The following is a 13,854-nucleotide window of genomic DNA, read 5'->3' on the forward strand; positions in this document are numbered from 1 at the left end:
TGTAATAAAAATATTATTATACTGTAAGAAACAACAAAATAGACAATTTCAGAGAATCCTGGATAGTACGAACTAACGCAGAATGAAGTGAGCCAAATGAGGGTAGCAATTTACACAAGGAAAGCAACTTTATGAAGAAATTTAACTTTGAAACACTCAAGAAGACTGATGAATACAATGAATACAATGTATCCAGAGGATCTATGATGAGACATATTACTTAAGAGAGAAGTTAGGGACACAATGTACAGAATGAAACATACATTTTTGGACAGAATTATTCATCCATAATGGCAGATTAGTTTTGCTTGATTACGCTTATTTGTTACCAGGGTTTTAGTCCTTCGTTCTTTTAATTTATAAAGGGGATGATGGGAAAATGGGTTTGCAATAGTAATGCCCCCACCAACAGCCACTGAATGTTTTGTTGTTGTTGCTGTTTTTTTTTAATGCAGAAGGGAACGTAAGGAATTCAAAAGAAGAAAGCACAAATAAGTACAGCAATTTTGAAATTAACTGGCAGAATTTATGTACTTTTTTTTTTAAAGCAAGAGTTATGAAATAGAGCTTGAAGGTTTCTCAAAGAATTATTTTTGACTTAACCCCGATTGCCTGTCAAAAAAAATTATTTTTGTGTTATGCTGTATATATGAAAATGCTCTTTTTTAGCACTTAAGTTCTGCCTTATACACACAAAAATTACACATATACACGTGAAAAACATGAACCAAATAAAAAATCAGAAAAATAAAAATTCAAACAAACTTTGGTTTCAACTCATACCCATTTATAATGTGAATTCCTTGAGGGCAAAGAGCGTGTTTTATTTTGTTCTTTTCATTTTCTTTATATGTCTAAAGCTTAGTACATTTCCTGGTACACTGCAATCTTTTTAATAAATGCTTGTTGATAATAATAATCACATTGGCAAAGATGATAAAAAAGGAAAATGACAAATGTTGGAAAGGCTGAAAAGAAAACAGAACAGAGGTAGACTGCTGGTGGAACACCAACAAAAGCAATCTGGAACCATGTTCAAAAAGTCTTTAAACAGCAATACCACTACTAGGACTATACCCTAAAGATATAAAAGAAAAATGAAAAGAACCCAGATGCTATTAAGAAAAGTATTCAAAGCAGCATTTTGTGGCCATTTCCAAGTCACAGGTACCCTTCTGATCTCCAGCTATATTTCCAACTACGTTCTGTGTCATTTACCCTGATTAGAATGAAAGTTCCTGCTCTGTCTCCTTTAATATAGCACTATAAGACATGAAGAAAGGGATGGTTTCTGAATATGAATTGATACAGATAAAGTAAGCAGAACTTACAAAATAATTTAAACAGTTACAACAAAACTATAAAGAAAAAACAACTTTGAGGAAAAGGAGTCAATGAGTATAGATGACCCTAAGAGTCATCTATATGTCTATGAGAAACTCCTATTTCAGGACTGAATTAGTCTGAGATTTTTATTCTGATTTCTGAGATGTAAGATAATAGCTTGAATTAATGGAAGAGTAAATTGAAGGGATTTTAAGTATGGCAAAGTCCTTGATAAGTCTGTGAACAGCATTAAAAGAGCCAGTGAATAAGCAGAGAGGGATTGATTGGGGGGGGGGGGGGGGGGACACCACCAAGCAGCAGGCTAGCTGATAGAAACAATGTCCCAGAGGAGCCAGAACAGAATGGGATAAAGGTCAAGGAGAGGGATTGTCATTTGCCAGGAGAAGGGCCATAGTGGATGTGAGAATGGTGGATAAATTACAAGAATAGGAGTGAACTCTTACCTGTCTCTCACTACTAATGCCTAATCACTATGTCCTGTCAATTATTGAAGTGTCTTGAAAAATCTCTTGAAATTCTTCCTATCCATTCCTCATACCAGCACCTGCAGTTCAAGACTTTTATTCATTTCATCCTTAGAAGCAAACCAAATGCATAATGGAGGACTTCAATTATTTAAATATATATTCTAGAGCTCTCTTTCTCTCCGAAAGAGAGCAGTTAGTAATTCAACAAGAGGAAATTCCATTCTACATCTTATTCTTAACAAGGAAACACTGGTTGATGGGATGGAAATTATGGGAATATTGAGGGAAAGTGATTTTAAAAATCTGTAATACACAAGAGAATAAAAGCCAGACCAAAGTCTAGCATGTATCCTAGAGTAAATTTCAAAGGGTTCTGAAGAATGAAGAGAGTTTACTGAACTAAAATTGTACAGGAGAAGAAAGCCCAGGAAAGAAGAGAAGCTCAAAAATCAAACTCTCAAGACATAAAGACAATCAATTCTGAGTGAGAAAGAAAATTAGGAATTATCTAGAGACCAATTCGGTGACACTGGCCTCCTTGCTGGTCCTCAAACAAGATGCTCCACCTCCTGACCCACAGCATTTTCACTGGCTGTATTACATGAATTAAACGCTCTCCTTCTCATCTCCACTTCCTGACTTTCATGGTTTTTTTCAAGTCTTAAGTGAAATTCCAACTTCTACATGAAGTCTTTCCCAATCCCCCTTAATTTTAGTAGCTTTCTTCTACTGATTCTTTTTTTGTGTTTTGCTCTATGTATGAAAATGCTCTTTTTTTAGCATTTAAGTTCTGCCTTACACACGCAGAAAAAAAATTACACACATACACATGAAAAACATGAATCAAATAAAAAATTAGAGTCATTTTATCCCGTTATCTTGTTTGTGCACAGTAGTTTGTGTGTTGTCTCCCCATTAGATTGTGAACTCTTTGAGGGAAGGGATTTTTACTTTTTCTTGTATCTCAGTCTTTAATATTTGCTGACTAAATACTATGTTGCTTCTGTGGACATACAAATCCCCCTTACAGAAGATAAGCTTCTAAATGGCAGCATCTTTTTTGGTTTTGTCTTTCAATTCTCAGCACCTAGCACATCTTGCACACAGTAGACACTTAACATCTTTGGAACCAAAATAGATTTCAATTACACTCCAACCTGCAAGTTGAATGAATGAAGACACAAAACCTTCTGGTCAAATGGGCACGCCTGATGCTAACCATTCACAACATTCTATCTCTTTTCTCAGTGTCTCTACACAGGCTACCTGACTCTGCTTCATCTTCCCCATAATGGAAAAAAATTCTTTACCTGTGCCTAAAAATCTGCCTTCTTTTTATTGTTACTGCTTTACATTCTAAACGCTGACCACAGTCTAACTCAATACACAAAAAGCTTTTCTTGTGTTAGAAAAAATAAGAGTCTATGTGACCTGTCTTAGGCGGAAGAAAAAGAAATATAATGTTGGGTACAAACCTGCAAAACTGGAAGAACTCATTTAAGACACTCAAGATCCAGATTCTCCCCTTCTTGATTCTTATCTACATGACAGGAATTCTCTCGCTCAATCAGGGAGTCTATATGTTCTTATCTTATGCAAACAGCTGCATTACACCATCACATGTCTAAACCCTTTTCTCTTCAGCTAAGGGCTGAATGTGTCCTTGAAAAGACCCTTCCTTCACTCTCTCCAAGCCTGACATTAAAATCTGTTTGTTTCCCGTTCCTAACGTAACTCCTTTAGCTCTATAACTATCTGTATAAATATTCCATTATATTATTCGTTGACATTCAGGGATCCATTGTACCCCAGTTTCACAGTTTTAAGAAATAAATTTTACACAACTGACCTGTTAACCAGAATGTAGCCCCATCTGGGTCTTGTAGAATCCCTATCTTCAATCAAGGCTCACCTCAAGTACTACCTTCCCACAAGCCCTATTCTGACCTCTAGAGCACACTCGAATTACTTTGTATATATTTAATACTTGTTTTTCGGTGTATATGTTGTTTCTCCCCAAATGACCCAAAGAATGTAAAAATGTAAGTATGGTGTCTGAGGACAGAGACTGTTTTGCTTTTGTCTTTTTATACCAACTGTCTAAATAGTGTGCCTGACTCAAAGTAAATGCATGTTGAATGCTGAAAGAAAGATAAAGAGCCAGTAGGAAAAGACAGAGCTGTCCCTTGGTGATGCTAGTCCACCAAGGCCCAAATGAAGTACAAATCCAGGCACCAAAAGAAGTAGCAGATATGACAATGTCAGTTATCTTTGATGTGGAGAACTAGAAAAGAAATGAATAAAGGAAAATGCCATCCCTATTTTAAAAAACAAAACCAGAATGAAGCTTGTAAATATCCAGCCAGTGAACTGACTTTAATTCCTGAACAAAATTCTAGGATATATTACCAAAGGAATGATTAGTGACTATTTAGAAAAGGAAAAGGTAGGGGCAACTAGGTGGTGCAGCGGATAAAGCACTGGCCTTAGAATCAGGAGGACCTGAGTTCAAATTCAGCCTCAGACACCTAACACGCGCTTGCTGTGTAACTCTGGGCAAGTCATTTAACCCCAATTGCCTCACCAAAAAAAAAAAAAAAAAAAAAGCTAACCTTTTCCTCAAGAACAGGTCAAGTAAGAGTAAACTCATTTTTTGGGGGGCCGGGGGGGTGAACAAGATTACTAGATTGGCAAATCAGGGACACACTACACATAAGCTGGAGAAAAAGAAGTTCCTCATGTTATTCACGTAGAACAGATGGAGGGATGTAGACTATACAATACCATAATTAGGTAGATTCAGACTTGGCTACCTAGAATAGCCATGAATAAGTCAGTCTCAGGTTGGAAGGAGGTCTCTAAGAGAGTTAGCTAGCCCTTGGCTAGCCCTATGCCCATTTATACTGGAGGCTTACATAAATGCAGAGATGGCATGCTTATCAAATCTCTAGATGTCACAAAGTAGACAGTAGAATAAGGAACTAGGAACATGCTGACAAACAAGACTATTGGGCTAAATCTCATGTTAAATTTAATGTTAAAGTATAACATTTGGGTTAAAAACAACTTCACAATAAAACAGAGGAAGGTGTGACTAGAAAGCACTTCATGTGAAAAATACCTGAAGGTTTTCAGCAAACTGTAAGTTCAATGAGTCAACAGGCTAATACTGTAGCGAAAAAAGCTAATGTGATCTTAGGGTGAATGAAGAGAATCAGAGTATCCTGACGTAGGAAATGACAGTCCTAGTCATGCAATACTTCAAGAACTTTGTTCGATACTGAGCACAATATCTGAGGAAGGACACTGATAAACTGAAGACTACCATGATAGTGAAAATCCTTGAGTTCACATCGTATGAGGAGTGGTTAAAGAAACTGAGAATGTTTAGTCTGAAGATTTGGCAGGGGAGAGACAATTGTCTTCAAATATCTAAAGGACTGTCATATGAATTTAGGCCTGCTCTGCTTGGCTCCAAAGAAAACAATTAGAAATGACTGAGGGAAATCTGCAAAGGAATAAATTTAGAATTGATAAAAGGAAATTTTTTTGCCTCTAAAAATCAGAGCTATCCAAAAAAGGAATGGGCTACCTCAGGAGATAGTATTCTTCCTCACTGGAGATCTTCCACCAGAAGGCTTCCACTTGCCATGTATGCTATTGAGGGAATTTTTTTTTTCATCGAGGGGATTCTTGTTCATGAAAACGACTGGATCTCTAAGGTACCTTCCAACTACAATGGTCTTCAAACTCCCTCCAATCTCTTCCTTTCCCAATCTACTTAGTCAACTGCAACTAGATTAGTCCTCCTAAAACACTTTTTAATCATATCACATTCTCATTTCTCCCCTGCCCAAAAAACACTTTAATAGGCTTCAAGTAAAATATAAAACTTTTCAGCCTTGGAATTCAAGGCATTCCAAAAGCTGTCTCCTAGCTACTTTTACGGCCTTCTCTCTCACTAATAAAACTCTCAGAAAGTCAAACTGATCTCCTTATACGTTGCAGCCTTTTGTGGTATACGAATGTAATAGAATACTATTCTCGTGCTATAAGAAATGATGAGCAGACAGATTTCAGAAAAACCTGGAAAGACTTACGTGAACTGATGCTAAGTGAAGTGAGCAGAACCAGGAATACATTGTGCACAGTAACAGCAACATCATATGATGATCAACTATGAGAGACTTAGCTCTTCTCAGCAATACCACGATCCAAGACAATTCCAAAAGATTCATGATGGAAAATGCTATCCGCATCCAGAGAAAGAAGTATGGAGTCTGAATGCAGATCGAAGCATACTATTTTCACTTTTTTTTTTCTTTCTCGTGATTTTTTCCCTTTTGTTCTGATTCTTCTTTCACCACATGATTAATGTGGAAATAAGTTTAACATAATTGTACATGTATAACCTATATCAGATTCATTGCTGTCTTGGGGAAGGGGGAAGAGAGGGGAGGGGAGGGAGGGAGAAAAACTTGGAATTCAAAATCTTTAAAAATGAACGTTTAAAACTATCTTTACATGTAATTTGAAAAAATAAAATACTATTAAACGGGGGGGAAAAACAAGTTGAAACCTTTGAGCTTTTGTATACAATGCTTTCTGCAATAATTCTTTCACTTTATTTTTCTTGTTTTTTGGCAACACAGCTAATACAGAAATGTTTTGCATGATTTCACATGTATAACTGAGACCACATTTTTGCCTTCTCAATGGACAGGGCAGGATGGGAGGGAGGAAGAGAATTCAGAACTCAAAAAAAAATTTGTCGAATGCTTAAAAAAATAATAATAAATTGTTTTGAAAGCAAACAGAATTTTTGCAAATGTTATCATCTCTAAATTTTTTAACCCATCATCTGGACATTCACTTACCAAATAAAATTCATTTTATATGTTTCAGTAGTTGAACTGTTATTTCTTCATACTATATTTTTGACATGCTTATGTTATCTACAAAACTACACTGTGAACTCTTTTTGGGCAGGGACCATAACTTAAACTGTGCCTTATACACTAAACGTTCAAATTTCATTAAATTGTTAAGATAATTACCACTGGCTATCACTTGAAATTAATGTCAAAATTACCTCTGTCACATCCCAGTGGTGCAAAAACTGATCCAAATCAGTTAGGTAGAGAAGTACTGGTGAGAGCTGTGTTTGGCTGATATGAGGATTCCCTCGGATGCTTTGAAGCCATGACATTTCCTTTGCTGAAAACCCTAAAGAAAGTAAAATTAATGAAAACTAATATCATGCTATAATTGGATTTAGAACTGGAGGTCACCTTAGAAATCATCTCATACAGTCTTGTAATTTTACAGATGAGGAAACTGAGGCCCATAAATAGGAAAGTGAGAACCATAAGGTTGGTTAAATGATTTAAGGTGACAGACGTGGTAAGCTAAGTCCAGATGAAAACCCAGGCATTCTAATTCTAGATTCAGAGATTTTTCCATTACATATCACCAAGGACTATTTCAAGGCATTATCTTTACAGAAGATACAATCTTCTATACAGTATAGAGAAGGAAATAATGAAGACAAATTCCATATTAACTCTTAATTCTTAATAACAGAATTATTCCATTCTTTTATGTTCTAGCATTTTAGGACATTGAAAAGTGAAATACAACAGCAACAGGAGGTAAACAATGACTAAACATCATAGACTTTTGTGCATGGAAAACATGATGAACTCCATTAGCATTGTAAGGAGCTTACCACAGGGTTTTATTGTGGTTAACTAAGGTGAAAGCCACAATTTCCAGTAAAAGGTGGCAAAAGGAAACTAGAAGAGAAATGGTGATTGCTCTTCAAAGCAAGCAAGCAAGCGATATAACCCTAATTTAAAATATTACTAGTGTACACTCTAAGACACAGTGTAAATAATAAAGTTAAAATTCATAATTTGTAGATAACTTTACCATTTTTAATTTCCTAAATTCAAGTTATACTACATTCTGCTGCTACATGATTCCACATTACTAATCAAACTTCTAAGAGCCCTGAGAAAGAAGTTAAAAGCCAAATAAATGCTGCTAATCTCACTAACTAGGGTACTCTTCAAATAGGATTCTTTTCTAATAAATATTCATTTCATATAAAATCCTGGGGGGGAAAAAAAAACCATTTAAAACCCATTTTAGATGCTAAATATGTAACTCTGATCAATAATAATCCATCAGTGTTTCTCCTGAAGTAGATAGTTTCTTCTGTGTTTATTTTTTAAAATAGTGCTTATATACTACATACCTTCTAAATATGTTCTACTGCCTTGGTCTGTGAAGGCAAATAGAACTGAGTAGAATACTAAGGGATACTGAAAGCTTGATACATTTTAACATGGCCTTTTTAGTCATGTTTAAAATAAAAAATTAAAGTCAATAAGGGGGAAAAAAATCCAATTCAAACAGTACTTTTAAAGGATTTCCTTCAACTTTTCTAAAGTAAAACAAGCAGACCACTTCAGCCTGGTAAAAGTTTAAAGGGAATGATAAAGACAATGAATGGCATTATTAAGCCAACTGAAATGTAAGGGCCCTCTCATTCATTTATCACCTGAGAATTCCAAAGTATAACAACTTTAAATACTGAAATATGACATGCCAACACAGCACATCTTAAAAAGGAGATCCCACAGCAATATCCTCATTCTCCTTTTTCCTAACATAGCAACAAGGGAAGAAAGAGAAGGGAGGAGGTCTAGGATTGGTATGAATTACCTGTAAGGGTTGAAAATAAGAAACTGAAATAGTCCACATCATTCATTGTACTTGTTCGCAGAGAGCGTTTCCATCCAGAAAATGCAGATCTACAAAAATAATAATTCACATTTATAGAATACTTAACAATTTATAGAGCACTTTACAATTTATAAGATACTTCCCTTACAACTCTGTGGAGTAAATTAAAAGTATTATTATCCTTATTTTATGGATGAATAAATAGATTCAGAGAGGCTAATTAATTTGTTCACGGCATCCCAATCAAGTTGTCCCAAATTTAGGTCTTCCAATTCCCCAGTCCAGAACAAAAAAACACATGACATTTTCCTCTCTCCACTCTTACCCCTCCTACCTTCCTGTCCCCTCCACAAAAAAAATAAATAAATAAAAAAGGGTAATAAGAGGAAGTCAAACTCAATGACTCCAAAAGAAGCTGGGAAGCAGAGTAGATTAAAATTTATTAGTTGTCATTCAGTCAATTGTTTCAGTTGTGTACAAGTCTGTGTGATCCCATTTGGATTTTCTTCGCAAAGATAATGGAGTGGTTTGCCATTTCCTTCTCCAGCTCATTTTACAGATGAGGAAACTGAGGCAAACAAAGTTAAGTGAACTTGTCCAGGGTTACTAGTAAGTAAGTGTCTGAGGCCAGATCTGACCTCATGAAGATGAATGTTCCTGACTCCAGGAGGACTAGGCACTTTATGGAATCTAAGAACCTCAGATCTAGAAAGGATCTTAGAGATCATCCAGTTCAATCTCATCATTTTACAGATGATGAAAAGGGAGCCCAGAGCAATAAAGAAATTTGGTCAGTTATACAGCTAGTCTATGACTCAGTGTCCTTATCTGTAAGATGAGTCAGCTGCACTTTTAATGTATTTTATTATTTTTTCTGTATTATATATTTATGTGTGTATATGTACATATGCACATGTACATATATAATATATATATACACACACACACATACACATATACATTTAAGATATGCAAAAGGTCAAAGTATCAAAGAATAAAGGTTCTAACACTACTAGAAATGTTTTTGTTTTCTTCTATTTTGGTTTTTTGGCGAGGCAATTGGGGTTAAGTGACTTGGCCAGAGTCACAGAGCTAGTAAGTGTTCTGTGTCTGAGGTCGGATTTGAATTCAGGTCCTCCTGACTCCAGGGCTGGTGCTCTATCCATTGCGCCACCTAGCTGCCTCAAAAAAAGAAAAAGAAAAAAGAAAAAAAAAGAAAAAAACTCAGGTCTTTGACCTCAACTCTCCCTTGTGCTCCTGGAGTCCATTCCAAACTCCTCAGCCCTGCATACACAACACTCGGCTCCTACTGACCTTTTTTTTTTTCCTGGGGGTGGGGGGTGTGAGGCAATCGGGGTTAAGTGACTTGCCCAGGGTCACACAACTAGTAAGTGTCAAGTATCTGAGGCTGCATTTGAACTCAGGTCCTCCTGACTCCAGGGACGATGCTCTAACCACTACACCACCTAGTGCATGTATTAACGTAGTGATTACACACACTACAAGTTACAACATATAGCAGATGGGGAAAGAGGATGGAGAGGTGAATCCCAGTAGGAATAGGGGCCCAATGTTATTAGCTTCACTGAGGTTCCTTTAATAGCTTATTTTTTTAGAAGTAAAAAAAAAAAAAAGCTCTTCTACTCAACTGACATCAAGTTCTGGTCTTAAAACATCTCAAAGACACAATCAGTTTCCATTTCAAAGCATATAGGTTGGGTAGCTCTAAAAATATAACACAATGCAGAGAAAAAGGGACAAATCACTAGATCTTCTTAAGTTTATGGAAAGTTAAAACCTTACCTGTCTCTAAAAACATAAAGGAAATGTAATTCTATAGTAGGAAGCCACCTTTTGAGAATTCAGTCCAAACCCCTCATTTTACAGGGTTTGCAGATATAATAAATTAAGTCTTAGGGAGATTACATGACTCTGAAAGTGCTAGTTAATGGCAGATCTAATGCTTCCCATATTCTGTCTAGCATTTTTCCCATATCCTACAAAATAAAACTATCAAATGAACTGAATTATAAAGAATATTTTAAGTTATAATAAAAATGCTCTTTTTTAAAGAAAAAGTCATCTTTTAACCTGTGGAAGAGTATTTTTTTTTAAATAAAATTAATTCTTTTTTAACCTTAGTTAACTTTTTTTTGTACATTTCTTCAAACACATACTCAAACTAACTCTAATTTTTTTTTTGCTTCTGTCATATACACACAGAAAAAGGCTTAACTCTAGTTACCTTCCTTTTTTTTTTTCAGCTGTTCATAGTTCATGGTGACCTGAGGGTGAAGTAGCAAGCAGGCCAAAGTAAGAGGTGGACTACTGCTTAAGCAACTACTGCTTATCTTTCTTTTTCCCCCTGGGAACCAAAAAGCTTGATAGTTAAGTTTGAAGGATCATACTCCATATACTAAAAATGAAAACCACACAGAAAGTCATCAAAACCTTTCAAGCTACAGCAAGGCTACAGAAATTATTTAATTTTTATGCCCTATCATGGAAGATGAATTCAAATACAAATTAAATCTATTCCATTTACAAATTTCACATTTGTACGAAGTTTCCCAAGTCTCCCAAAGAATATAACACTCTTTTAAGGAATAATTATATAAATAAATATATATACACACACACATATAAATATTTTCACACACATATATAATACATACACACACATATACATGTATGTTTTTATTAATGTTATAGGTATAAAATATTTTTATTATCAAGATTCTTAACCAGAAATAGAATATAAATAAGCCACTAATAATCCCAAAGTAAAATGGTAATACAAAACAACAAATCTCAAACTTCTCTTTTTAATATGCTGGTAAAAATCTCTTCATAATAAGTCTATAAGAATAGGCCACAGAAGTTTGTTATTTTAACAAAATTTCACAAAAAACTGTATTAATATAAACTGCATATCAACTTTGAAGGACTAAGAGACTGAACAGTGAACACCCTCACCTATCACCTACTCTTGTCCTATCGAGTCCCAACCTTGGATGACTCTCAATATCCAAACCTTCACTCCTATTTGTGTGTTGCTTAACAAAGCTGAGAAAAATAATAGAAGTGAGCTGGCTGAGTCCACTACAAATTTATGTAATAAGCAAATTTCCTTTTCAACAAAAATTGCTGGGAAAACTAGTATGCCATATTCCAACAGTAAGTTGAAAATGGATATACAACCTTAATATTAAGGATCATACCATAAAAAAGTTAGAAGAGAGGCAGATCATATACCTTTCACAGCTATGGGTAGACATATTATTAACTCAGCAAAGGATAGAGGTAATCACAACAGACAAAGTAGACAATTTGACTGCATAAAACTGAAAAGCTGATGCACAAACAAAATATACTGAGAATAAGAAAAGCTGAATGAGAATAAAAATCTTTGTATCAAAATTCTTAGGGCAGAACCAAGATGCGGAGTAAAAGCAGTGATTTGCTTGAGCTCTCCCCCAAACCCTACAAATACCTATAAAAAATGGCTCTAAACAAATTCTAGAGCAGCAGAACCCACAAACAGACAGAGTGAAACAAATTTCCAGCCCAAGACAACCTGGATAGTTGATTGGAAAGGTCAGTTGTGCTGGGCTGGGTGAGGAGCGCAGTTCAGAGTGGGCCACACAAAGACGGGGACTCAGCGAACCTGCAGTAGGCCTCAGGGGACTGAATCAAGGGGAGCTGTGGTGGTTTCCAGACCTCTCAACCCACAAACACCAAAGATAACTTAAAAGATCAGTAGGAAAAGTCTTGTGACCACAGTGAGAGAGGAGTTCAGTTCAGCCCTAGTCCTGGCGCAGCCCCAGGGCTTGTGGTAGTGATGGAGAGAGAATCCTCCTCACACTTCCAAGGCAGAAAAGAGTGCTTGTGCTCATTCACAGACCAGAGCACAGGCCAGGAAAAGAGTAAACACCTCACCTTTGATCATACCACCTAGGAAGAATTGACAATTTACAGGTCTCTAGAAGTATCTCTGAAAACAGCTACACAAAACCCCCAAAGTTTGGGACAGTACATTCTCCACACTGGAAGCAGACTCCTACCTTAACAAAATTCTTAGATAAAATGATATCTAATACATAAGACAATTAAGAAATAGCTGTAACAATAAAAAGCCATTCTTTAAACAAACAAATAAATTTAACATTAAAAATCACATTTAACAAATAAAATGGTCAAAGGATATGAACAAAATGGTCTCAAAAGGACTGCAAACTATTGATGGGGTGCTTGTGATTACACTTGGACCCCAATTTCTCCCTAGTCTCAGAAATACTGTCTCTGACAATCACTCCCCAGCCCAAGGACACTGTGCCTAGCAATTTCTCATGCGTGGGCCCCAGCGAGACCTTTTCCTGGTGCAGCTACGCAAAGTTGGGTGAGACAGTGCTGGGCTGCTCAGGCCCCAGCATTCAGATCATGTCTCTGGAAGCCTCTCAATTCCTTAGTAAGTCTCTATCTTGTGAGAAAGGTTTCCCTTGTTGCAGAGCATTCTCTCATCAAGACAGAGACAGAAGGGTGCCTTGCCCAGCCCAAGGAGTTTTGTCTTTGCCTGATCTAAGAACTCTTCCTCCTGCCAGATTCCCAAGATCCATACCTCTGTCATCTCCCTCCCTGTCTGGTATACTCCCTGTACTTTCCCATCCATAGCTCCCAAAGACACCTGGACCTTTAGATTACCTAATCAGTATCCCTAGCATTCCTTTCCCATATACACCCTAGCTCCATCCTCAGTCTCTCACAGGTTCCTTAAGAATCCTTGCCTGCTGAAAAGCATAACAATAAATCTTTGCCACCTTGACTTAAAGATGCCTGAGTCTGTGAATTCATTTCAGACGACCCTGTCCTGTACCCCGGTGTTTGAGGGGTCTCAACCTCTCAGACTGCAACACTATTAACCACATCAGAGAATGTTCTACATCACTAATAAGAGAAACACAATTCAAAATACTCCAATGACAAAAGACAGTAATAGTCGAGGTTGGAGGAGCTGTGGGAACATAGGTACACTACTGCATTATTGGTGGAGTTGTGGAACAGTACAACAACTTTGGTAAGCAATTTGGAATTATGCAAACAAAATATTCAAAATATCCACATCCTTTGAACCAGATTCGATTACTAAGCTACTGCCCCAAGGACACCATTGATAAGAATAAAGTCTAACCATGTGCTCCCTCCCCATCTTCTACTTGTAAAGTTGAATTTTTGCACAAAAGTGCAGGATTTCTAATTATCTCGACTGAACTTCATCTTAACAGAGTCAGCC

The 13,854-nt window shown here is 36.4% G+C and overlaps 1 protein-coding gene across 2 annotated transcripts in view; it reads right to left on the reverse strand.

Moving 5' to 3' along the window:
* Positions 1–13,854, reverse strand: part of LOC114025753 (testis-expressed protein 10-like) — a 65,231-nt gene that overhangs the window by 15,645 nt on the left and 35,732 nt on the right. For both annotated transcript variants that reach the window (XM_027839245.1, XM_027839244.1), the window contains exons 10-11: positions 8,544–8,632; positions 6,907–7,040 (exon numbers count right to left, since the gene is read on the reverse strand). In XM_027839245.1, the coding sequence (XP_027695046.1) occupies positions 6,907–7,040; positions 8,544–8,632 (223 nt within the window). The remainder of the gene's footprint in view (positions 1–6,906; positions 7,041–8,543; positions 8,633–13,854) is intronic.

The sequence above is a fragment of the Vombatus ursinus genome, unplaced genomic scaffold, assembly GCF_900497805.2.
Source record: "Vombatus ursinus unplaced genomic scaffold, bare-nosed wombat genome assembly UNPS02014832.1, whole genome shotgun sequence".
Classification (NCBI taxonomy): Eukaryota; Metazoa; Chordata; class Mammalia; order Diprotodontia; family Vombatidae; genus Vombatus; species Vombatus ursinus.